Here is a 25722-nt window from a genome sequence, read left to right as displayed (position 1 = left end):
ATGATTATTTATAGATATATTTATTTTTACTTCTATTCTTTATTATTATCAATTAATTATTTTCGAAATTCTCGTTATTAATATTATCAAAATATTTAATTTTAATATATTAGACTTATTTCTTCATTTTCTATTTTACTTACTATAGATAATATTAAATTTTTTTAAAATTATCTAGTTCTTTATTTCTTATTAATCACAAATCAATATTAATTTAATTTAGATAAAATATATTATACTTTAAATATTACGTTGAAAATCAAATATGACCTTGGAATTACACAAACATATTTTGCCAAGTAAAATAGAATATCAAGAAATCCCATGTGAATCTAAGCCTATCCTAACAAACTCAGCCACATAGCAACGGTAGACTTGTTCAAATTACAAACGTGCTACCTCTTCATTCTCAAGCAATGCAAGAACAACCTTATTTTCATCCCAAGAAATCAAAAATCATACATTTTTCAGACACATCAAGAATCATAAATTTGCTGCATTCTGGTATTGCAAAGAGGAGATCGATCAAATAGCTGGGAGATGGCAGCTAGACAAGCCATAGAATGTCATACATGGTAAGCCGACTCACTCAGACTTCGGTTTTCAAATGAAAATAAAATAATATGATCTCGAGTACATGAAGCCAACCCATTTGATAGAGTTTCACAGTCAGAAGTTAGTTCCGATTATTGCTTCGTAACATGGTGTTTCCCCTCTCCTTGTTCAGGAGACCAAGGGCAAGACCCTCATCAGAAGTACAGTTTCATATAGGTGGATCAGTTTTCACACTGGATAAGGTAAAAACTATCAATCTCCCTGTGCCAACTAAGTCTCTGTTTAACATGAAATCGAATTTTTCGTCTTTGATCTCTGCTTGTATTCATTCTGGTGCGCCTAACTTTGAATTGCTGTCAGGAACTTTTGGCCCTCAAATCAGAAAAACTAGCAAAGTTCTTGAAAGAGAGCCCTCAAGAAAATCCTTCCCGGTTGCTTCGCGATATCCCAGCTGATCAAGATTCGTTGGAGATTGTCGAAAGATTCTGCCAGGGATACGAAATCAACTTGTCGACAGAAAACGTTGTTCGTGTAGCCTGTGTTGCGCACTACCTTGGAATGACCGAAAGCCACTGTCCTAACAATCTGCTAAACAAGGCCTTCATGTTTTTCGACCAAGATATTATACCTAGCTGGAACAAATCCATTAAAGCTCTAAGGACTGCTGAGAATGTTCTACAAGAAGCTATAAAGCTAGGCCTTGTTGATTATTGTGTGGAATCCGTTGTCTCGAAAGTGTTGGAAGATCCACGTTTACTAGGAGAACCGATCAAGAATTCGGTCTCTGATGAAGATAGTGAAGAGAATGGCAGTGGTTTAAGGCAAGCAAGCGTGAGGAGGAACCTCTTCGATCATGACTGGAAATCGGAAGATTTAACCATACTTTCATTGAGGTTGTATGAATATATCATATGTAGGATGCTTGAACGCAAAGTCCCTGAAGAATATGTGGCTGCAAATCTTTGTGAGTACGCAAAGAAATGGTTATTTTCCAAAAGAGGAGATGATGCATCGGCATATGTAGAAAATTCTCAGAGAGAAATAGTTGAGGTTTTGGAGGGACTGCTGCCACGCCAAAAAGGGGTTCTTCCCTGCACATTTCTCTTCGGAATGCTGCACCATGCAATGGCACTCGGAGCAAAACCTGAATGCAAAAATGAGTTAGAAATCAGAATAGGAAATCAATTAGATCTTGCATCTGTGAAGGACTTGTTAATACCTTGTCAAGGATATTCAAAGGATGAACGGTATGACACTGAATGTGTAATGAGAATTTTGAAGAATTTCTACAGCAACTATACCGGACCAGGCGATTCTGGACTACTATCAGTAGCTGAACTTATGGATGAATTCTTGGCAGAAATTTCTCCTGATATAGACTTAAAAATGACCACTTTCATGGCATTTGCTGACATGTCGGTCGCAGCATCGGCTGGGACTCCAAGAACATCTGATGGCATATACAGGGCTATTGACATCTACTTAGACAAGCACGGGTACTTGACAGAATCAGAGAAGGAGGAACTATGCAGGTATTTGGATTGTAACAAGATGACTCGAGAAGCATGCGAACATGCCGCTCAGAACAATAAGTTGCCGACTCGTGTGGTGGTGCAAGTGCTATTCCTAGGACAGTTGAAACTGAGAGACGAAATTGCAAACGAAGTGAAAATTTATGGTGGTGGGCTGTTGAAGGTGGCGGAAGCGGAGGAACAGGGCGAGGAAGATGTAGCGACAGAAATCGAGGAGATCGGAAATAAAGTATTGGAGCTGGAGAGGGAATGCAATGCTATGAGGAGACAAATTAGCAGCAAAAATGTGAAAAGTCCTAGAAAGAATATTTGGAAAGAAATGAAAAGGAAGTTGGGGTGTGCAACTACAAGTGTACATGAATGTGACTGCCATGTAAAGAAGAAGAAAAAGGTGCATCCTAAATAGAGCTATGAATTTAATATCTTGCTTAGTACAAGATACTTGAGAATTCTTTTCATGAATTTATTTTGAATCAGTGAGCAAAACCCAAATATCTCAATGTTTTTATTCGATGACATTTCAAGTATGACTTGGAATTTTTTTATGGGCGCAGCCATGATGGGTGAATTGTTGTTCGGTTTAAAATTTTCTGTTATGACGTTACTACTAAATGTGTATTTATCACAGAAATTAGCTTTAAATTAATGTTTAATCCCCTTTTCCATGGCTTTTAAACATAAGATTAGACTTTCTTTTACAATGGATATGAAAGAAAATAGAGATTATTATTACAGTAAACTGAAGGAATGTGAAGTGTTCATTTTATAAGGTGATTATGTGTATACTTTAGGATCAGAATCAGTGTAGAATTCGCTTGCACACTAGCTATTAGCTCCCCGGGAAATTTTATCTCAATTCGAACTTAGGAATAGTGAAAACAAAAGACATTTCCAAAGTATGTCCATAAGAAATTATGGGTTGTTGAATGTTTTGGCCTTTGGGTTTAATTTTTTCGAAGCAAGACATAATCCATTAATTAAAATGTGAATAGGATTGAGTTTCTCTTTAAGATGGATGAAATTTTCTTCTTTAAAACGTGTTCGTCATTTACATATTTATGTCGTGAATGATATACCAAATAACGAAAATTTTATTTGAAAAACTGGTCAAAGTTAGTTTGGAAAGTTTTTTTTAAAAAAAAAGTAATGAACGAGCACTGAATCAGAATTAACTCAAACGTACACCTTCAAAAGATGATGGCAAGATTAACTTCCAAATCCCAACAATGTAAAATAAGCAGCTAAAAAAAAATGTAAAATAAGCAGCTGAAACTCCAGGAAATTCCATTAGGCATCACATCTTCTTCAAGAGAAGAAACAGTTTTCTGTTGCTAAATTGATGCATCTTCAGCAGATCGCCTCTCAACATCAACTGGAGTCCTCCAAACGAAATGTATACCACCCTGTCCAAAAAAGGATATCAGACGCCAAATTGGAAACGATATTAGATTAATTTATAAACAGACATAAATCACAAAAAGAAGACGCCAAATTGTTGCAGTTCTGAGAAAACGAATCAGGTGTAAACAAAAAAATGTGCACATGACCTACACTTGAGTATTGCTGCCTTTGGCTTCTGAAATCTTGTATAGCAGCCCGTGCATCACAAACTCAAATTCATCAGCAAGAGATTTTTGCCCGCCCTGTGATTGGAATTAAGCAAAATATTTAAGCCTTGATATGCTAAACATGTGAGTATGCATAATAGACAAGCTTCACTCCAAAATTGATCGTGTTTGCTGATGGTTATTGAGCATGCCCATTTATTTTATCAAAAAAAAAAAAAAAAGGTGCAACACTATTATCCCACACTGATTCATGCGAAAAGGTTTGAGACAGTTTAGCATCGACTTTTATAAAGCACTGCTTAACCATTTTTACAAAGAAATCAGCGTTGACATAGTAATTAATTGTCAATGGAGCCAATTGTGCCAAGAAAAATTGTTGTACGGATGGAAGCCGCTAATTTAACCGGTATGAACTATCTCTAGAATCTTGCCACTTATACATCGAATCTACACCGCGATGAAGATGTTTCATATTGTAAGAGAAGTAAATGTAATAAATACTCTTGTCCTCATATTGGTTCGGGGGATGAATGATCACACTGAATATAAAATTTAGCTAGCAACTTAGATTACTCATTTTCACCAACCAAAGATAAACGTGAAATGCTACTAGCAAAGCCTATTGTGAGCAATATAGTTTGCAAGGCTATGGAACCTTGGTGAAATTGTAGGAGATATAGCCAAAGAATCTGAGTTCTTACCCCCTTCTGGGCCGTAATAATAAACACCAAAAGGTAAATAACTATACGATAACACCTTCCACTATCAGGGTCCTATAGGCGGTATCAATCTAAAAAAGGTAAGGCAGTAGTCAGTACATGCGTATCACAGAAAAAATAATCATCAGTTAATGCAGGTTCTACAAGATAAACTAAATAACCATTGAAGTAAGTGAAAAAAAATGCCGAAAACAAAGATGAACAAGTCAAGAATTATTTTTCTGAGAACTAATGCAACTGTATATTTCCTAATAACCATACAGTCTAACCATTTCTATTTTATTACATTATCTATATGCAAACCAAACCAACCATACAGGGCCAAGTGGAATCGCTTGGCCAATTGAGTAAGTGAAGCCATTAAATTCCCAATAAACAGGAGGGGTTCGAGTAACACATCCGTTCCAAAATTAAAATTTTCCGGTCACAATCTCTGATGAAATATATATGTCCCTTAAAATTTCAAATCACCACTTCACATAAGCACAACTTCAGAGAAATTCCACAACTAAAATGGCCCAACTCGGCCTTCCCGCATCAAGAAAACAATCAACTACCATTATTATCACATGAACCCAATCCAATAACTCATGAAGGAACCAAAAAGAGCAGAACCTGAGGAAAGTAGCCAGACACATCTGAACCATCCAAATGTAGAGAGTTAGATATCACCATTCTATATTTCTCTCCAGGGAGCATGGAATAGAGTGATGTGTGCACGTCTAGTTCCAAATAAAACTCCCCCTTTTCGCTCTTTGCCACAATGCGATAAACTGCAGCATCATCCAAGATTCGCATATTGGAAAATCAAGAAACAAACATAAAGTTCGAACTTTAACTTTCAGACTACATAGAAACGAAATCCCTCCAAAGAAACAAAACCCAAGGGGAAGAAACCATGTCTGATTTCTCGAGTGCAAGCGAGATTTCTTTACACGAACTAAATAAAAAAGGGAACATCAAGATCGTGGCTTTTTCGTTTACCTCTCTTCTTTTGTCCGTCTTCGATACTGAGAACTTCGATGGTCTCGTCAAAGTGAATTTCTGCCATAATCTTCCGAAATTGCCACCTGCTTTGCAAAAACATATAATGACAAAATCTGTAATTCGAATTTTAATGCTTGTTTTAAAAAATGACTCTTTATGGAGTATAATAATATACAGATATTTAATATAAAATAAAATATGTGTCTATATATATAGATATGCAGACACATATATGCATTTTTTTTTTTTGAACAAGACATAATATTTCAGTTTCATTTGATTGTTTAATCCTTTTTATATCAATATTATCTATAATAAATTTTAGTCAAGAATACCAACAATAAATTTTATTATCATTGTATAATCTATACATCTATGCGATATTATAATATACGAAGATGTTATAATAACTGTTTTTTTATCGTTTTAATGGTCATACAAAATTACTCTTACTATTATTATTCGGTAACACTTACACGATAATATACCACTTTCTCAACTTCTTAGTCATGTTCTTTTCTTGATCATCTCTTTTGCATTTAATCTAAAATTTCATTCGTTTTTAATTAAATATTTAAAATAAAATAATTATATATAGATATGTAAATACATAATATTTATATAATATTATCACACGCACGGGCTTGAGCTTAGCGTGGTAAAAATGGGTTTTGAGGTTCATTGATCTTCGAAAATTAATAGGGCATCACTCGTCCGATAAAACTGAAAATTGACTTAAAAATTGAAATCTATGTTTCGAGTAGATAATTTTGGCATATTAATTAATTTACTCAAACCAATTTTGGGTGAATGAAAAATTAATTATTTAAGATTGGTGTTCAAGACCCAATTGATGTGTAGTAGGTGAGATGAGACTTATCTCACATGAAAAGTTTTGTACTTTTTTATTTCTACATATATATTATTGTGTATATTGATTAATTAAATAAAGTTCAAGTCAAGTCCAAGACGAAAGAGGTGCAACGCATCAACCGAGTCTGAGCGCACCGACGCAAAGAGCACATTGATGGCGCACTTTGCACTTTGCATGCCACTAAGACGTATGCCATGGAAGCGGTTGAGGAGTGCTCATATGAGTTGGATCACATGAAGGGTTATGATGTTTCGTAGCCAATAAACGTTGGATGAATCCGGATATGAATCTGAACCGCTAGATGGGTGGTTGAGATCTGGTGTATCAAAGGAGCATCAGGAAGGGATGTAATTTGGAGTGGTTCAATTACAAAACAAACGTAAGTCTGTTGACGATTGTCATATTCCATTGACGCTCCAAATTCCTCTTAAGGAGATAGAGTCTAACTCTAGTCTCGACTTAAAACATTTTATTCATGTCCTGTCTCATCTTGTGTCACAACATCTATCAAGATACAAGTCAAACGGTCTTATTTTATCCATATTCCCGACTGTTTTTTCCAGGCCCGGACCTGTTATATTAATTTTGAGGCAAGTGCCTCGGGCCCCAAAATTGTGGGGCACCAACATTTTAAAAAATTACTATTATGGTACTTTATCCGTTTCAAATACATAGTCTTAATTTTTTTTCACACAGATTAAGAAAAAATTATTGGAAAAACAAATTTTATACAAACTTCCTATTTTATCCCTATTTAATGTATTTAAAAATGATTGCACAATTTTTAAGGTGTACTTAATAGGGATATATTAGTAAAGGAGTGTAAAAAAATATTACTAAATATGATATACGACTATGGCCCCGTTTGGTGTCAAAAGTCAGACCAGAAAAGAACTTTCTTTTAAAAAAATGCTTTTTTAGTGTATAAGGTGTTTGGATGGTTATTTAAATGCTTAAAAAAACATTTTAAAGTCAAATTTAGAGCTTTTTCAAAAGCCCAAAATTAGAGCTTAAAAAAGCATTTTTTTTTAAAAAAATCTGTGAAATCCAAACGGGTTCTATATATATGAGACAAAAAAAAAAACATATACTATATAATTGAGACGGAGGGAGTATATAATTAATTTATGACCTCATCTCATGAATAATAATTAATGGGTAGCAGCATGTGATGAAGACTTGAAGTCTCACTGTTTATTTATCTTTTTATCCACATAAATATTCAGCAAAAATCGATAATCAATTCAGAATATCTATCTAGCAAGTTCTCGCTAAAAATCAAATCCCCACCATTTTATGATGATCAAGCTCGCTATCACTTGATATATGTTTATCGATTCGTTTCAGGATATTTTCTAACACTTCACTGCATAATTTTTGTGATCCATCAAAAGTTGCATTTACCAAAAGAGGGTTTTCAAGTTGAAGTTATGCGAAACTCATCTCCGATCAACTATGTTATGTGAAAGAAAAATGACTTGACTATATATCAATCAAGAAAAGAAGTACTGTTTGAGAACACTTTTATGCAAAATTAATCATATTTTTGCTTCCAAAACGATAAATATTCATGTAACAACCCACTATATCAAGACGGGTTTTTTCAGCGTGCTTATGTCCTCACTCACACGCACCCTGAGAAACTTCCCAGGAGGTCACCCATCCTAAAATTACCCCAAGTCAAGCACGCTTAACTTTGAATTTCTTATATGATGAGCTCTCGAAAAAAAGATGCACCTTCTTGATATGAGCAGTACATATGAAATCTTTTAAGCCCTTCTCAACCATGTAGTTCCATACCTACACAGTCTCAGAATCCCTCTCATTCCGGCACGGGATCGGCTCATTCATGTCTCCCTCCGCCTAGAAGCCTACCAGGAGCCGCTCATTGTCCGTGCAACCTCTTGGCACCGGCGATCACTCCCTGCCTTTTCAGTCCCGGGCGTCACATGCCTACCAACTTCCGCTTGGTTCGTCCCCGAACCATACCGTACTAAGAGAGGTCGGCTTTGATACCATTTGTAACAACCTACTATATCAAGACGGGTCTTTTCAGCGTGCTTATGTCCTCACTCACATGCACCCTGAGAAACTTCCCAGGAGGTCACCCATCCTAAAATTGCCCCAAATCAAGCACGCTTAACTTTGGAGTTCTTATATGATGAGCTCCCGAAAAGAAAATGCATCTTCTTAATATGAGTAATACATATGAAATTTTTTAAGCCCTCTTCAACCATATAGTCTCATACCTACACAGTCTCAGAATCTCTCTCATTCCGGCACGGGATCGGTTCATTCATGTCTCCCTCCGCCTAGAAGCCTACCAGGAGCCGCTCATTGTCCGTGCAACCTCTTGGCACCGGCGATCACTCTCTGCCTCTTCAGCCCCGGGTGTCACAATTCAAGTGAACATGTACTAGTTCAAAACATAAATTTCACATTTGGTTGGGATGATATTTGCTTTATTAGTATTTTTTTATTAAATATTTTTATCTATCTTTAATTTTATTTATAGAATTCATGTTATTTATAATATCATATTTTTTGATGGAAAAATATATGAATTTTAAGCTTTAAGGGAACCAATTTTTTTTACGCTCGCCCCAGACCTTAAAAACTCAGCCGGCACTGATTTTCTCAAATAATTAAACTATCTAAGTATGTGGAAACCACATGCGATGTACTAGTACTAATAGATTATTATATGAGTTTACGAACTAAAATATAATATATTACATTTTTAGCACAAAATTATTTAATATTTGATATAAAAACAGCTTAATAATATTATTAAAGTAACTTAAAATAAAACCTAATTTTAATGATATCATCTAAAAATTATTATTACATAGTAATCATGATAATTTCAATATGATAATTTTAATATGATATCTTTGTATTTTTTATACAATCGAAGTGAAAATTGACATGATGTTAATACATGTAGTGATATATATGTATATCATAGAATAATTATAGAACAATTTTTCTTTGAATTTTACAAAATTTCTTTTGCATGTGTGGCGCTTCAATTTCCCCCACAAATTCCACGAAAGTGTGATCCCACTTGCTAAAATCTCACGTGAAGAAGAGGATCCTAATCGCTCGTTGATAATCCGAGCCGAAGCAACCCATAATATTCAAAACTCAAATGGGACAAATTCTCGACAAAATCCAAGGTATCAATTTCCACTGCTTGATGGTTCTTGGGCCATCCGTTGTTCAATCGCTTTCACTGCTTTGCAATGATCTGTTAAAAACCAATTCTTGTCGTTTAAAGTCTTTCAGCGAGTGTCTTTCTAGGATTGTGATTTCGGGGAGAGATATGCATGATTAGATGTATTTCTGATAATGAAATTTGCATTTTTTAAAAAAGATTTTTTGGTAAAATTTGATGCCATACCGTGTCTGTCCTTTGCCCCAGAGAATGTTTTGGGCTTAATATCATGCTAAAGTTTTGCTGCATTTGCCCTTTTATATTTGTTCAAACGAATGCCCTGAACAATCTATGGTTCTTTGTATCTGAAGGTAATCGAGGTGGCCCGTATGCCGCAGTAATTCAGAAGTATCTCTATATTTGACAAAAAATGTGTCACATCATCAAATTCATTCTTTATAAATTATTGAACAACAATTAAATAAGTATTGATTAGAGTCATTAGACTATGTGCAAAAATGAATGGTCACGACATCGCACTTTACTATGGATTTTCGGTCTAAGGCGTGTCTAATTTGTCAAGGAAGCCATTAAGGTGCAGTAAAGTGAGAGCTTTACAGTCAAGGCGTGTGCACGCTTCATTGAAGCATAAGCATTGACGTGTATCTATGAACAGTGGCTGAGCCTTGCTGCGGCTGGTGCGCAAGTGGACTCTATATGGACTTCTGATGGTTATGATATGAAGGGGTTTTGATGCAAGAGATCCTGGAGGACCCGGAAATGGAGAAATAGCTCTAAATATGATTATCACTATGCTAGGACATGTTATAGACAAGCAACTAGTGCACCCTTCCCTCCATGAATTTTGTTTGTCCTTGTACTCTTTATGCGAACCTTTGATATCAAACGATTTCTGTTTTACCTATGAAGTGGGGTATTATTTTCGGTTTCCATTCCTATACGTGTTATCAGTTTGTTTGCATCAATCATATTCTGCTCACTGCAATTAACAAGTTTTTGTCAAAATATCTGCTCCTTGTTTGCCAAAATACTATGAACTGTTGATTACTATGTGTTTCCATGAGTGTATAAACTTCCATCCACCAAGTGATGATTCTTTGGAATTTTCCCATTGGAATTTTCCCATCCTCCAACACCTGATCCTTAGGATTCTGTTTGAAATTTTGTGGCCAACACTTGAATCTTTGACTAAAGTTCTAGAACCATATCTATACCTGGGGCAGACTCCTATCCTAAACCCATTTTTCGACTCCACGTGTCATGTAAAGTTGGTTGATTTTTCTAATAGTCTCTGAGGGTGTGAACCGTCAGTTTCTTGTTACCTAGAATCTCATCTCAAAGTACTTGTCATTTCTTTTTCACCCAGAGCCTCTAACCCTTTTTATATATGCACACAAGTACTCGATTTTGACAAATTTTAGTAACTAACTTGATCAGCAACAGAATAATTAGTTTCAGGTGGCAAGGTCATGGATTAGGCCATATTTGGTGCTTACGTTTATAAGAATATACACCACATATACTTGCTTAATTTTGCAGTAATCATTATATTAAATGTATGCTAAAAAGTTCAGTTTATTCAAATTTTGATTTTTAATAGATTTAAGTGTGCACTACTTTCTCCTGCAAGACTCAGCAGAATGATATTATTTTTCAAAAATTGAATGTTCACGAGTCCTGTATTCGATATCATTGACGCATAGATGGTTAAACATAAGACGGATCATCTATGCTAGAAGCAGGACATTAAATATTTTCTTTTCTGGCGACGTTTACAAATTGCTTGTGTGATTTTTAAAGTGATTGTGAAGATAAACTCTCAGAGTATGCTGTAAAAGTTTGCAATCTAAATTTCTTCCTCACGTGCTTGAATTTTATGCAGGTAAAGAATGGAGAGAAAAACAAATACAAAAGATAATCGATAATGTCTTTGATCGTGTCCAGAATGAAAGCGGAAGGGAAAGTCTGACATTTGAAGAGCTTTATATTTCAGTGCTACTTGTGTACAAGTGAGAAGATTAACATGCATTTGCTCTTTATTCCTTCAGAGTTCAAATTAATTTGGATCGATCTAATTTATTTTATGTATGGTTCTGGAATTCTGGTTTTTTTTCATGGTTATCTAAATTTTGGTGTAGCGATATTAATAAACATTTGCCTGGTCATCATTTTGATCCACCTAAGAGAGAGCAAATTAAGAACCTGATGCAGGTATGTTGCATATATATTTTACTTGTTTAATATTCTGTCCCTTCTTTCCTAATACTAGTCTTCGCGGCACACACAAATGGTGTAAATAAAATTTGAAATGATGTGTTCAAATTGGCATAAAAATTGCTAGAAATGGTATCATAGATAAGGTAAAGAATTATCACATTGAAGTGATTTGTCATAAAACTAATTTGTGGTTGACAAAGACTTGAATTGAAGTTATTTTTGTAAATTCAAAACACGACTTGTGAAGATATCATCAATGGTTTAACATAAGGTACAGAGAAAATCTTCTGGATTATTGATGATTGATGATATTTTGGTTTTTGCAGGAGGCTGATATAAATTTTGATGGCGAATTGGATCGTGAAGAATTTGTTGAATTCATCAATCATATAACAAAAGATATAGTTATAACAGTAGGTCAGGGATTGATCATCACTTTGGCCGTTGCTCCGGCAGTGGCGTTGCTTACGAAGAGGACAACTGAGAATGTTCCGGGAGTCGGGAAGGTGGTGCAAAAAGTACCCAATTCAGTGTATGCTTCCCTTGTTACTCTTGTGATTGTTATGTTTCAACAAGGTGTAAAGAAAGCATAAAGGTCTTACACTTGTGTTGGTATGAACTTTATCATTTTTTTAAGTCTTGTCGGAGGATTAATTGGTAAGTATTTTTTGTTGATAGTTTTAAAAATACTATATTATAGTTTTTTTGAGGAGCAACAATTATTCATGCCAGAATAGGAATCGGAACATGGTTTTTGGACTACCATACGATCTAAAATATTCAAATTGTAGTGTCGCCATCACTTATAGTTTATGATATAAGTGCAAAAACTATATTCTATAATAATAACTGCAAGCTAAGTACCGGAAAGGAGATTGTTTTGGACCAATCATAATCTTAATTTAAAGATCAATGTGATGTTTAACATTGTTGCATCGTTTAAAATATTTGAGTTAGAATTGCAACATTAAAGGACAAGTGCTTTATTCTCCTATATATTTTTAATATTTGTGTAATAAACAATAAAAATATTCAAATCTAAAACATGAAATTGGCATGTATTCTAGTCGTTATCAAAACTAATCATGAAATCGTCATGTGATTTTTTGCATTGGATCGTATTTCAGTGACCAAGTTTTTGAATTTAACCACTCTTCCGGTCAGACCAGTCTTAGCCCCGAAATATTGAGGTCGACATAGAACTCAGCTCGTTCTGAACTAAAAAATCTGGAGCTAGTACACATTAGATTCATTTATCACAAGATTATTCGAGTAAGAGTCGATAGATGTCGAAAACAACAGAAACCAAAGACTATTGAACGGAAGTGCTGCATCGAGATTAACCGGGTTTTACAGCATGAGTTTGCCATGTTCCAATAATTCTGCATGATAAATTTAACTGATACACAGAGATGTCACATGCTCGAGCGGGTCACATCACACGAAAAAACCTTTGATACCATCTAAACTCTCGCCAAGAGATGCCCTGCGCCAAAGGGACATCGAGTGAGGATGAGGCCAACAATGGAGTAACTTAAATAAACGCCAGCATTAAAATATAAAATCAAAGATAAGTTTGAAGGTATCCAATTATACTCCCTTAATCCATCACTAAAATCATCATTTTTCTTTGTGGTATGTTACTATGTGATGTTCCATTTCCTACAACACATCTCTTTTCAAAAGTGGCATCTTGTGTAAACATAATTCACAACAGACTTATTAGAGCAAACTTAATCTTATACTACAACCCTCTAAAACTTAGTCAAAATGGTAAATTTTTGTTAAGGGACACAGTCTTCACACAACCCATTTTTCTGCCAACATCCAGCACCAACCACCCTTTGCTCAGGTCCATAAGTAAAATTTATTTATATAATATAAGATGAAATCAAATTCATTGGTGTCTAAGTGCTTGTTCAATGAAAAAACTATATAATCTATAACTTCCAATCCAAACCATTCTCTGATTAAAAAAGCAAAGAGCTGCAAGTTCAGTTGGTAGAAGGAAGTAGATTATTCCAGAACAAACCGCAGCATAGAATAGGCCAATGTTCTATTAACATGCATCTCAATATATAGCCTAGACAAATCACCATACTCACTTGTTAACCTTGAGTGCAGGGGTAGACCCAAGATTCAGAATGAGGGGGGTGAACATTTAGAGAGGCATGCAACTTGAGTTTTTCCAAAACTACACATGAGTGTCAAAAAATTTCGATCGCAACCACTCACCATTCGGTCAGCCCTTGCATACACGAATTTTGTGCGACGTAAGCATAGGGCAAAAGGCAGATGCCTTATCTAAGAGATTATTTAATATTTTACAACTTGCACATATGAATAAAAGCTGTTGCATAGAATGCGATGCATACTCTCTAAGTTATTGATCAATACAAAACAAATAATAATTAGTGTACAAGAAAATATGAGTAATGATATCATTAATAACAATTGGATTTAAAGCATTGGCGTACCCACATCTAGGTCACATCTAGGTATGTGCCTCGAGCAATTTTAATAACTACTTTGATGCATTGCGTGATAGTACACAATCTGTGATTTACCTGTGCATGCAGTACTTGTATTCCGAACTCCTCGTGTAATCTTTCTCCCCTTCTTCCAACTACCGTTCAAGAAACACACAAGTACACATACTCAGCCAAATCATTGACTCAACATTCGCATACATTAACATTATATTTAGACTTTCCACATTCCGAATGCCATTAATGCGAAAAGTCACATTTCTAAAAAGGGTTGACCCCGAAGGGGACCCCATTCCACATGAGTCAGAGGCCCATTGGCTCATGCGGAGGGTAAATCGAGGGATGTGCACGAGCGGCAGGGACCTGAAGGAGGGAGCACATGGCCCAATCCCCAGAGCATACTCCCCACAATATTTCAGCAGGAAATATGCTCCACACGAGGATCGAACCCGCAACGCTGGGGAATTTCTTCCCACGTCACCTCAGGCCTTACCAACTCGCCTATGCCCCTGTGGGCGCGAAAAGTCACATTTAACATCAGAGTTTACAGGAACCTTAATTAAGTTCTTACCGGATCACTCTCATAGATAAGCTCGTAACAAACCGGCGATAGGCATTGTAAAGCACAATTCTCCTTGGCTATCATTGAAGACGTGCATCGCTGACCCCACAATCCACTACACACAATGCAACAGCTCAAGATATGGATAGATAATTTAAAATTTTAAATCCAAAGAAACTCATAAATTATCCAAACAACCAGTGGATCTTGTATAGAGGATTTACAAAATATTCCTAACAATTAGTGAATTTATGATATACACATGAACTTAAACACGCCGTTCAAGAACTCTACAAGAAACCACTGAACACTACTCAAAACAGAAATGGATATCACAAACCCAGCAAAGAAAAATTGCAAAAGCTTGGAATCAATACCTCTCTATGTCCGCATAGCACTCGTTTTTCTTCTCTTTAATCTCCGAATCCTGTTACAGATACAAATCAACAAAAAGTCTTTCATCAATTTCTTTGTAAGATCACAACCGTGGAAACTTTTCACTTACAGAAATTGGGACTCGAGATTTCGCAAGAGCTTGTTCGGAACACAGACAAATCAAAGCCCACAAGATTATTACAGACATTCGTTGATTTATCTGATTGGAATCAACCATCTTGATTTGTTCTTGATTTTGTTCTCCCGATGCATGATGAAATACAGCGCTGTTTCAGCTAGAGGACTCTCATGTAGAAAACGTTAATTCTACACACGCCTTTAACGAGAATATTTCACTACTAGCAATCTAAGCACTGAATTACCATAAAAGCATATTTCTTTATTTTAATTAATAACTATATAAAAAGTTTAAACTATTGATTATGTTTACAGGGTAAAATTTATTAATTATCCTATATTTTATATAAATTCAAAATTGTGAATATGTATAAATAAACATTTTGATAATTTTAAAAAATTTGAGTTAGCAATGATTGTAAACAGTAATTATAGATGTGTTATATATTAATTAAAATTTGTTTTTATGATAAGTTTTATAAAACGAAATCTAGGATATTTTCGTATGTTCAATTAAAATTACCAGAGGAGTTGATGATTAAAATATAATATACAGATTTATCAGTTATTAGGGAAAAAGTTACAATTTTGACATTTTATAATTGACTTGTTATCATTAATTTTGATCTTAGGCCATCCCAAGAGGCGAGGAAGCCCAGCGGTGCCCACTTCATCTCTCGTCCCTTGCAAGGGGCGAGATTGCTGCATGCGGATGTTATTCGTGGCGGCTCTCGCACGGAGGGTCTCCGCACTGTGAAGCCCACCGATTACTTTTTTTTATTATTATTTGTAATTTTGTTTGAAAATTTGAAATTGATATATGGCTAGATTAATTTAGATAATTGGAGATCCAACGGTCCAGATTAATTTGGTATTTTAAATTATTAAAATTTACAAAATTAATAATAAAAAATTTATTTTTGTGTATTTATTTTATAGTTGATAATTTTCTTTAATTATTTATAATTTTTAAAATTTTTATTTTCGTTTATTTCTTAATTTTCTATAATATTTAAAATTTATTTTATGTGTAATTTTAATTTTTTTAATTGTGCAAATTTATTTTATGTTTAAATAAAAATATATTTAATTAAATAAAAAATTAATATTTCAACATCCTCTTCACAACATCATTTCACCCTCGCAGAAATAAGCATGCAATGAAGTTACAAACTTCATCACACCATCATCCTCTCACCATTGAACATGCACATATATGATCCATACAGCTTTAACTAGTAATCTTTTTATTTCTTTTTGCTATTTTTATCTTCTTATTTTATTTCACGTTTGAACACCGAGTTATAATTGATACTAGCCGATAGTGGCACACATGATGCATGTGTTTCATAGAAAAATTAGAAAAGTAAGTAAGTCGTTTTTTGTTTTTAAAAAAACTTTCTAAAAAATATAATTACTTTATTCTGTTATCATTATTTTATTAAATTTATTTCGTATTTCCAACTTTTCTATTAAACATGCATTAATAAACAAGTATTTAAATAATTTCAAGTACCAAAATATTGAACTAAACTGATAAGTTCAAACATATTGTTTATTCGATTTAGTACTATATACTATTGAACCAAAATTTAAATTTTTCGAGAATATGCATTGCACAATTTGAAATAAATAATAAAAAAATAACATGCTTATATAATTCTAAATCTAAAAAGAAACATTCATGAACTTATCATTTGATTTAATATTTTGGTATTTTTAGATATTTAAATCCTTATATATGAATCATGTTTAACGGAGAAGTTGAAAATACGAAGTGATTTGATAAAATAATGATAACGAGATAAATTAATAATTTTTTTAAAATAAATTAATTATAAATTATAAATTTAAAATTTAAAATAAAAATAAATAAAATTAAGAATGTTTGGTACTTATCATTCACTTTTCATTTTGATTTAATATTTTGATACTTTAGGTATTTAAATCTCGTTTATGAATGCATTTTTAATGGAGAAGTTGGAAACAAGAAGAAAGTTTAATAAAATAATAATATTTTATAGAAAACAATTATATAATCATAATAAATTTAAAATTAAAAATAAAATTAATAAAATGAAAAATGTTTGCTAAATATTTTATAATTAGATTTTAATAAAAATTATGTATTATGTGTTGAATAGATTTTAAAATTATTTTCACAGGGGTCAAATATGCATTTTTAATATTTCACAGGAGTATTTGGTGCAAAAAAATATCAAAATCTTTGCTCATGCGCATGAGGGGCGCTTGCGCAACAATCACTCATCTGAAGGGGCGAGTGTGCTAATTTTTTAAAAAGTCAGGGTTGAAGATACCTATTAAAATTTCACAGGGGAGAAGTGTGCATTTTTAATATTTCACAGGGGTGGTTGGTGCAAATAACTCAAATATTAAATGAAAACCACAAATATTACATAATGACACTAGAAGATATAAAATATTGAAATTGTGCCCTGCGGTTTTTTATATATAAGTACTCATCGATTATTGAATCAATGTCGATATTCGCAACAAATTATTTTAATTATGTCCGAGCTAAATCAATGATAGAAAGGGTGATGCTACATGTACACCGAGGGTTACACGTTGGGTTACACGTAGCACTTGAAATTACATAAATGTATTTTGAAAAGAGTCTTTTCAAATAAAGTGGAGGCATACTTTTGTAATTTCATGTGTAGTGTGTAACTCAACGTGTAACCCTCCATGTACACATAACATTTCCTTGATAGAAATATCAAAGTTACATATATATTTGACAATGTCAACATTTAGTAAATCATTTAACCCAAATTTTAATCTTGACTTACCCTATAAAAGTGATGTTACATGTACACGAAGAATTACACGTTACACTTGAAATTACATAAATATCCTTAATTTATTTTGGAAAGTAATTCTCAGCTTTTCGTCAACAAAATTTCACATTTTTGTCAAGAAAAAAGCTAAAAAAAATGCTTCTATGTCTCCCCAAACACTGCCTAATTAAATACTTTGTAAATTCTCTCAACCAGTACCTTCCACTGGAAAATGTTGGATGACATCAGTCCATGCATTGCTCTCTTTTTCAGGATCAACAGCACTCAAAGCATGCCACACTCCGCTGTTACACTTAAACCCCGACCCGAACCCGATCATCCACACGCGGTCGCCTCTCTTGATCCGCCCTTTGGCCTCCGAGTAACCCAACTGATACCACACCGAACTGCTCGACGTGTTCCCGAATCTGTAGAGAGTCATCCGCGGCGCCGCCCATCCGAAAGAGACAGTTCGTGAGGAGTTTCGATCGATCCTCGCCCACGTAGTAGTTGCTGGTCACGCTCTCCAAGCTCATTATCAAGGCATAACCTCTACGTCGCTCCTGAATGCAGGTTTGCATCGAACATGTTATATGAATAATGTTAAACGTATAATCAATATATCGTACAATGATATTTACAACAATTATGTCGTGATATTTTCATTTATCTCGTGAGATTTTGATATTATATCGTGAGAGTTTGAGTTCAATGCATCCCGAGATTTGATAAATTAAGTTTTTGTATTGAATTTTGTATGATATAAAAATTGTTGTACAAATTTGGAAAAATAATTTTTTGGTTCATTAATTTGTCCATGTTTTGGTTTTGGTCCATTAACTTTTTCGATGTGGGTATTGGTAAGCTAACTTTTTATTTTTTGTGATTTTTGGTACAACTGCATACGTGTCAGCTTCTGATTGGTCCATGCCATCATTTTGTACCAATCAGAATATGACACGTATGCAGTTCGACCAAAAATCACAGAAAATGCAAAGTTAGTGTACCAAAACCCATATCGGAAAAGTTAATGAGCCAAAACCAAAATATGGACAAGTTAATGGACCAAAAAAATTATTTTTCCCTACAAATTTTATTGTACATGTTGCATTACTCCATGTTATATAGCCATAATTTTTCTTAAATGATTTTTTCAAAACTTTTCATTGGTTTCTATGTTTTCCCTACAAATTTTATTGTATATATATATAGCCAATGTTGTATATATATATAGCCATAATTTTTCGATCGATCCTCGCCCACGTAGTAGTTGCTGGTCACGCTCTCGAAGCTCATTATCAAGGCATAACCTCTACGTCGCTCCTGCATGCATCGAACATGTTGTATATATATATAGCCATAATTTTTCTCCATTGTTTTTTTTTCAATATGCATGTGTGTCATAATCATATTAATTCATGAGTTTAGATTTAAATGAGACGGCCGGTTTTCTTTAGGAACATTGACAGTTGATTTCACTCGTTAAGTTTAATTTTATTATTGTGGTAGTTCTTTAAACATGTAAATTCAATTCCCCCAAATATCAGTGAATGCTGGTAATTTGGAGCATATAATTTTGTAATTTCATAAGTAATGTGTAACAGAAAAAAAAAACTATTACATATTACCTGCAGCAGAAGCCGTTTGGCAAGGTCTACGGTGATGATTCCAGCGCTGCAACCCATCCCGCCCAAACTATAAGTCAAAACATCTTCCTTAAGCTTATACCTGTTCACAATCATGGCGGACAGAAACGGCACCGGATTAAACGCAGATATATTCACTATAACCACGCCAATCTCCGCCGGCGCCACCGCAGTCTTCGCCAACAGCTCATCGACAGCTCCTAATATCACAGTCTCAGCTTCGGCTCGAGCACATTCAAAGGTCGATTTGGGCGGGAAATCGTCCAAACCATACAGGAACGTGTTATCTCCCATTCCAGACCTCTCCACCACTTTCTTGAAAAAGGATGTGTTCTCCGGGGATAGCACGGCCTCCACCGTGCGGACGACATCTTCTCTCGAGTATTGAAACGATGCGTCGGGGTTGTAACACGCGAAATCGACCAGAAAAATCTTGGTCCAAGGGTTGAATATTATGGAAATGAGGTAAAGGGATGTTGCTAGGGTTAGAAGCATGCAGAAAATGGTGAGTGAGTTCAGGTCACGGATATGACCGTGAATACCTGCTGCTGCGTCCACGAATAGCTGCGTCTTTATGGCGGTTTTCGGGATATCCGGGTTTTGGATTGCGGCTGAGAAAAGAATAGGGATGATGAAGAGGTACGCATGAAACATCAGATAACTGGAAATGTGCTTCGCACATAATTTGAGTTTATTGTGTGCTGCCATTATTAATGTAAATTAATTTGCCAAGAAACTTTGGAGTTGTGAATCAGAGTTGATCATGCCACAAGTATTATATAGTGGTAACTAGTTTACGAAACACTTAGTTTACTTTCAAAATTATAAAATTATCTCAAATGCTCGAAAAATCATTTTTTCACTAAAATAATTTCGCGGTTTCAAAGATAATGCTTATATATGTCAAAACTAGTGGAAAAAAAACCAAGGGAAATTATTTTTTATGTCTATTAATTTGTTTAATTTTGGGTTTTTGTCAATTAAGTTCTTTTAGTTTTCGACTATATATGTTAATCTACTTACTGATTTTTTGACAGTCAGTCATTTTTAATATTGAGTCAACATTTTTCGTACTCACATAATCACATTCTAATGGGGTGTCCAAATTAATGAAATAGGTGAACTCTTAGCCAAAAATCTTTCACTTGCCTGACACACATGCCAGACTTGCCTAGTGCGGTTTACCTAGCTGACATGGTTTGCAGGCTATTGAATTAGTCCAAAGATTTACCTATTGCGTACCGAAAAATGACGGCTGCGGGTTGTCACGTAATAAAAAAACAAAAATAAAGTTAGCATTCCAAAACATCTATAACTTTGAAAACTTAATTGACCAAAACTCGAGGGAATAAGTTGATGGATTAATTAATAAAACTATTTTTTTCATAAAATAAAACACATGCATCGCATTGGCCGAATTTCCCTCGAATTTAAATTGAGTACTTCTCTTATATATCACAATAATTATAATTTATTGGATATATTGTTTGGGGTCATGAGTATATGCAGGGAGTGTTTCCAAAAAAAAATTATGTTTTTGTAGAAATAATTAATTTATAGATTATAAAAAATTATGAAAAATTACTTTGGACTCCCTTCTGACACTGCAACGAAATCACGTGGTCAGATGAAGATATTAGCTATGCTGGACATCTCGCTGCAAATATTAGAAGAGTTTTGGCACAACACAAAAATTTATCTTTGAGCCAATGTATGAGATCAGCGAATACAGTGGCACATTCGCTAGCATTTTTTTTGCTATTTCCTCCCGGTCCTCCTTCATGTGGACGAAAGGGAGTTTTGATTTTTGGTTAGTAAATCTTGTAATTAAATATATTTCTTCACATCAATAAAATTACGAGTTAATTTACTTGTCAAAAAAAAAAAAAGAAAGTTAAGAAAAATAAAAAAATAGTAATATTTGGAAATAAATGTTAAAATCTAAAAATCAAAGTTGGGTAGTGTTTGATAAATAAATGATTAAAGTGATCTTAACATTGAATTTTTTTTTTTATTATAATCAATCTTGGATAATCATAATCAACATATGACTAGCTTTTGGATTTCAATTAATTTAAGCATAAGCTAGCACATAATTTGAGTTTAAGAAACATGCAAAAGTAATTTTTTAAGCCAAAATTTTTTAGTGATCGCAAACACTCCTATAATATTAATGTACGTTTGAGATCATACATAACCAATCCGTCATGTTACGAAATTAAAACCCATAATAACCGATGGCCGACGGACAATAAATGCCCAAATAAAATAATCAATAAAAACACCAAAGATTTACGTGATTCACCCAATATAGACTACGTCCATGGAGCTACTGCAATATTTAAAATCGGAAAAATATTATAAGTGTATACAAAACACTAAATCTCACCAAACCCAAACCCCGAGTATTCCGAGAAAATATTTCTCTAACTCGCACAAGAGAACCCTCAGGAAATCCCAAGAAACTATTTTCTTTGTTTCTTTTTTCTTTGCTTTCTGTGTTGTGGGATGATATGAATGGGAGAAGTGGAGCTCAATTTATAGAGCTCATCTCCGCGTTTAATTAAATGCAAATGCATTTAATTGACTTCCCAACAACGAACCCCCCATCTGCCAACCAATATCTGCCACCTAACAATTCTTCTACTTGAAGACTTGAATTTAATCATGGCTTCACACAGTCAATGCAGCAGCTCAGACTTCCTCTCTTATACTTGTAGTCCAACTGAAGTCGAGCATAACTTCAGTTTGTCATTGGTCATCGTCTTTGTGAACATATCAACTGGATTTTTAATTTCAGGAATCTTCTCAAGCATCAAGATTTCATCTTCCAAACCGATCTGATGAAATGATACCAAACCTGTATATGCTTCGTCCTAGCATGATAAACATGATTTTTTGGTAAATGAATAGCACTCTGACTGTCACAGTGTAACGTGCTATCCTCAAACTTTTGATCCAATTCCTCAAGGAATGATCTCAACCAAATCATCTCTTTACTCACTTCTGTCACTGCAACGTATTCAGCTTCAATAGTCGAAAGTGCAACAATCTTTTGCAACATGGACACCCAACTTATTGTTGTACCACATAATATGAACACATATCCAGTAGTACTCTTTCTATCGTCTAGGTCACCACTCATGTCGGCATCGACATATCCTTGTAAGTCCTGATTAGTCCTCCTGAAGCATAGAGATAAACTGATAGTACATTTCAAATATCTGAGAATCCACTTCACTGTTTCTCAGTGTTGTTTCCCTGGATTTCTCATAAACCTGCTCACAACTCCCACTGCATGTGGTATGTCTGGTTTGGTGAACACCATTGCATACACGAGGCTTCCAACAGCAGATGCATAAGAGACCTTATTCATATAAGCATGCTCCTGCTCCGTCGATGGTGATTGAGCTTTGGTTAGTTTAAAGTGACTAGCCAAATGAGTAGTAACCGGTTTAGCTTCATCCATGTTGATTCTGCTAAGCACTTTTTTCACGTACTTTGCCTGAGATAACTTCAAGACTCCGTTCACCCTATCTATCAAGATCCTCATACCAAGAATTTGTTTTGCAGCTCTCAAATCCTTCATTGCAAATTTTTTTGATAACTCTCTCTTGAGCTTATCAAATCTCTTTCAGACACGCTCCTGCTATCAACATGTCATCCACATATAGCAGTAAAATGATATAAGAACCATCAATCTTCTTCACATAACAACAGTGATCCGCCTGACACGTCAGGAAACCGTTGTTATTCATGAATCCATCAAACTTCTTGTACCAATGTCTTGGAGCTTGTTTGAGACCGTACAAGCTTTTCTGAAGTTTTCACACCATTTTCTCTGACCGACGTACTTCAAACCCCTGTGGCTACTTCATATAAATTTATTCATCCAAGTCACCATGAAAAAACGTCGTCTTTACATCTAACTGCTCCAGATGTAAGTTTTCATTTGCCACTAATCCAAGTACACTTCTGATAGTGGTGAGCTTCACCACTGGAGAGGAAATCTCGGTGTAATCAACGCCTTCTTTTTGTTGAAAGCCTTACAAGTCTTGCCTTGTACCGTTTGCTGCCATCAACTTATTCTTTGATCCTGTACACCCACTTGTTATTTAATGCCTTTTTGTCTTTCGGAAGTTTTGTTAACTCCCAAGTTTGATTTGATGACAGTGAATCCATCTCGTCTTTCATGTCTAACTCTCACTTGATTGAATCATCATTTTGCATCGCTTCTTCGAAGGTCTCTGGTTCACCTTTATCAGTCAGAAAAATATAGTGAAGTACAGGGGAGTATTTCTGAGGTGGTCTGATTGTTTTCGAAGATCTCTTAGATCAATTTCCGGAGTTTGCAGGTCATCATCTTGTGCAGCATTTTCTTTATCTTTCAGGTTACTAGTTTTTGACTCATTCACAGGAATATCCATCAATGGTACTTCACCCGTCTTCTTGACTTTAGGACATTTATCACCAGCTCCAACGCTTGACTTGTCCTTATACATCACATGCACATTGAAAATTACATCTCTGCTCCGAATGATCTTCCGATTTTGGTCATCCCAGAACCGATAACCAAACTCATTATCTTAATAACCAATAAAGATACATTTCTTGGATTTCGGATCAAGTTTTGTTCTGCTAGCTGAATCAATGTGAACATATGATAAACATTCGAACACTTTCAAGAAAGAAAAGTTTACTTCTTTTCCACTCCAGACTTCTTCAGGTATTCTGTAACCAAACAGTACTGAAGGTCCTCTGTTGATCAGATAATACTACATCAGCCCAGAATGATTTCGGCAATCCAACGTGCAATCTCATGCTCTTGGGTCGCTCATTCAGGGTCTTGTTCTTCTTCTCAGCTACACCATTCTGTTCAGGAGTGTCGGGAATGGTTTTTTCCATCTTGATCTCGTTCAGCGCACAATACTTCTTGAACTCATCATCTTCATATTCTCCTCCGTTATTAGACCGTATGCACTTCATCTTCAAGTTGGTCTCATTCTCGACCATGACTTTCCACTTCTTAAAGGTTTCGTAAACATCAGATTTATTTTTCAAAAAATAAACTTAAAACTTCTTGCTTGAATCATCGATAAATGTGGCATAATATCGTGAGCCTCCAAGGGATGTCACAGGTAATGGCCCCCACACATCTATATGAACCAGCTCCAATTTTGATGCCTTTGGTTCTCTGCTGCCTTTTGAAAAGCTCACCTTTTCTGCTTTCCAAGAATACAACTTTCACATAGCTTGTGTTCGACGGACTTTAATTCCGGCAGCTTCCCATTTGATAACAGCAACTTCATTCCTTTTTCAGTCATATGTCCAAGTCTACAGTGTCATAGACTCGAGTTAGTTCCAGCATTCACAGCCGCTAACGTATCTCTGCAACTGAAAGTCATGTAGAGGGTTCCAGTTTTCCGTCCTCGAGTAACAATCATGACTCCTTTGCTCACTTTCCAGGAACCATCACCGAAGGTCACATTATGGCATTTGTCATCGAGTTGTCCCACTGAGATTAGATTTCACGTCAGTCTTGGTGCATGTCTGACTTTATTGATTTTCCGAACAATCTTCAACTGGAAATCTCTCATACCAACAATCTCCAAAGGTTTTTCATCAGCAAGAAAAACTTTTTCGTAATAACCAGCAATGTAATTATTTAATACATCGCGATTACGCGTGGTATGAAACGAAGCTCCAGAATCCATAACCCGAGAGTCAATAGAGCTTTCCATGGATAGTACTAAAGCATCGTGTACCTCCTCAGTCACAACATTTGTGTTGTTTGTTGCTTTGTAGTTTTTTTTCAGGTGGCCAATCTCACCACAGCTCCAACACTTCAACTTCTTTTCAAATGTGATTTTATCTTTACCGTTTCTTGACTTGGACTTGTTCCGCCATTTGTTATTTTCCACATTCCTGCCCCTGCCTCTGTTATCCAGATTAAGAGCAGAACTCGATGATGCTTTTTCACCAGAATCCATCCTGCGAACTTCTTTGACAAGAATCCGGTTCATGACATCATTGAATAGTAATTTTCCTTTTCCAACAGAATTGCTAACCGATGTCCGCATC

General features: G+C 34.9%; 5 protein-coding genes across 7 annotated transcripts; 2 read left to right on the top strand and 3 right to left on the bottom strand.

Moving 5' to 3' along the window:
• The first annotated feature begins 490 nt into the window (after nt 1-490).
• Nucleotides 491-2632, top strand: LOC140883513 (BTB/POZ domain-containing protein At5g17580-like). Its single transcript, XM_073290012.1, has 3 exons — nt 491-575; nt 728-797; nt 916-2632. Exons 1-3 carry the CDS (start codon nt 541-543, stop codon nt 2491-2493), a joined length of 1683 nt encoding a protein of 560 aa, XP_073146113.1. The 5' UTR covers nt 491-540; the 3' UTR covers nt 2494-2632.
• Nucleotides 1582-5478, bottom strand: LOC140883515 (DNA-directed RNA polymerases II, IV and V subunit 8B-like). 2 transcript variants are annotated; one of them, XR_012150416.1, is made up of 5 exons: nt 5359-5478; nt 4990-5147; nt 3639-3730; nt 3273-3490; nt 1582-1699 (listed from the first exon to the last, which is right to left on the bottom strand). XR_012150416.1 is itself a non-coding variant. In XM_073290013.1 (4 exons), exons 1-4 carry the CDS (start codon nt 5459-5461, stop codon nt 3382-3384), a joined length of 462 nt encoding a protein of 153 aa, XP_073146114.1. In that variant the 5' UTR covers nt 5462-5478; the 3' UTR covers nt 3240-3381. The 2 variants fall into 2 exon arrangements, 1 of the variants encoding a protein (XP_073146114.1); XM_073290013.1 differs by lacking the exon at nt 1582-1699 and having other exon boundaries at nt 3240-3490.
• A 3789-nt stretch (nt 5479-9267) lies between these two features.
• On the top strand, nt 9268-12330 carry LOC140885441 (uncharacterized). 2 transcript variants are annotated; one of them, XM_073292400.1, is made up of 4 exons: nt 9268-9414; nt 11296-11422; nt 11552-11624; nt 11957-12330. In XM_073292400.1, exons 1-4 carry the CDS (start codon nt 9387-9389, stop codon nt 12221-12223), a joined length of 495 nt encoding a protein of 164 aa, XP_073148501.1. In that variant the 5' UTR covers nt 9268-9386; the 3' UTR covers nt 12224-12330. The 2 variants fall into 2 exon arrangements, with proteins under 2 accessions (XP_073148501.1, XP_073148500.1); XM_073292399.1 differs by lacking the exon at nt 9268-9414 and adding an exon at nt 9668-9763.
• Nucleotides 12331-12864: 534 nt separating this feature from the next.
• On the bottom strand, nt 12865-15389 carry LOC140884532 (uncharacterized). Its single transcript, XM_073291313.1, has 5 exons — nt 15187-15389; nt 15059-15108; nt 14691-14796; nt 14198-14256; nt 12865-13116 (listed from the first exon to the last, which is right to left on the bottom strand). The coding sequence occupies exons 1-5, from the start codon at nt 15292-15294 to the stop codon at nt 13068-13070; spliced, it is 372 nt and encodes a 123-aa protein (XP_073147414.1). The 5' UTR covers nt 15295-15389; the 3' UTR covers nt 12865-13067.
• A 2814-nt stretch (nt 15390-18203) lies between these two features.
• Nucleotides 18204-23230, bottom strand: LOC140877255 (3-ketoacyl-CoA synthase 11-like). The gene is made up of 5 exons (XM_073280795.1): nt 22920-23230; nt 22570-22826; nt 19611-20252; nt 19231-19305; nt 18204-18508 (listed from the first exon to the last, which is right to left on the bottom strand). The coding sequence occupies exons 1-5, from the start codon at nt 23228-23230 to the stop codon at nt 18204-18206; spliced, it is 1590 nt and encodes a 529-aa protein (XP_073136896.1).
• Between the last annotated feature and the right edge of the window lie 2492 nt (nt 23231-25722).

Source organism: Henckelia pumila, chromosome 2 (genome assembly GCF_033568475.1).
Source record: "Henckelia pumila isolate YLH828 chromosome 2, ASM3356847v2, whole genome shotgun sequence".
Classification (NCBI taxonomy): domain Eukaryota; kingdom Viridiplantae; phylum Streptophyta; class Magnoliopsida; order Lamiales; family Gesneriaceae; genus Henckelia; species Henckelia pumila.
Note: the sequence above shows the minus strand (reverse complement) of the source record. Positions and strands in the feature narration are given on the sequence as shown.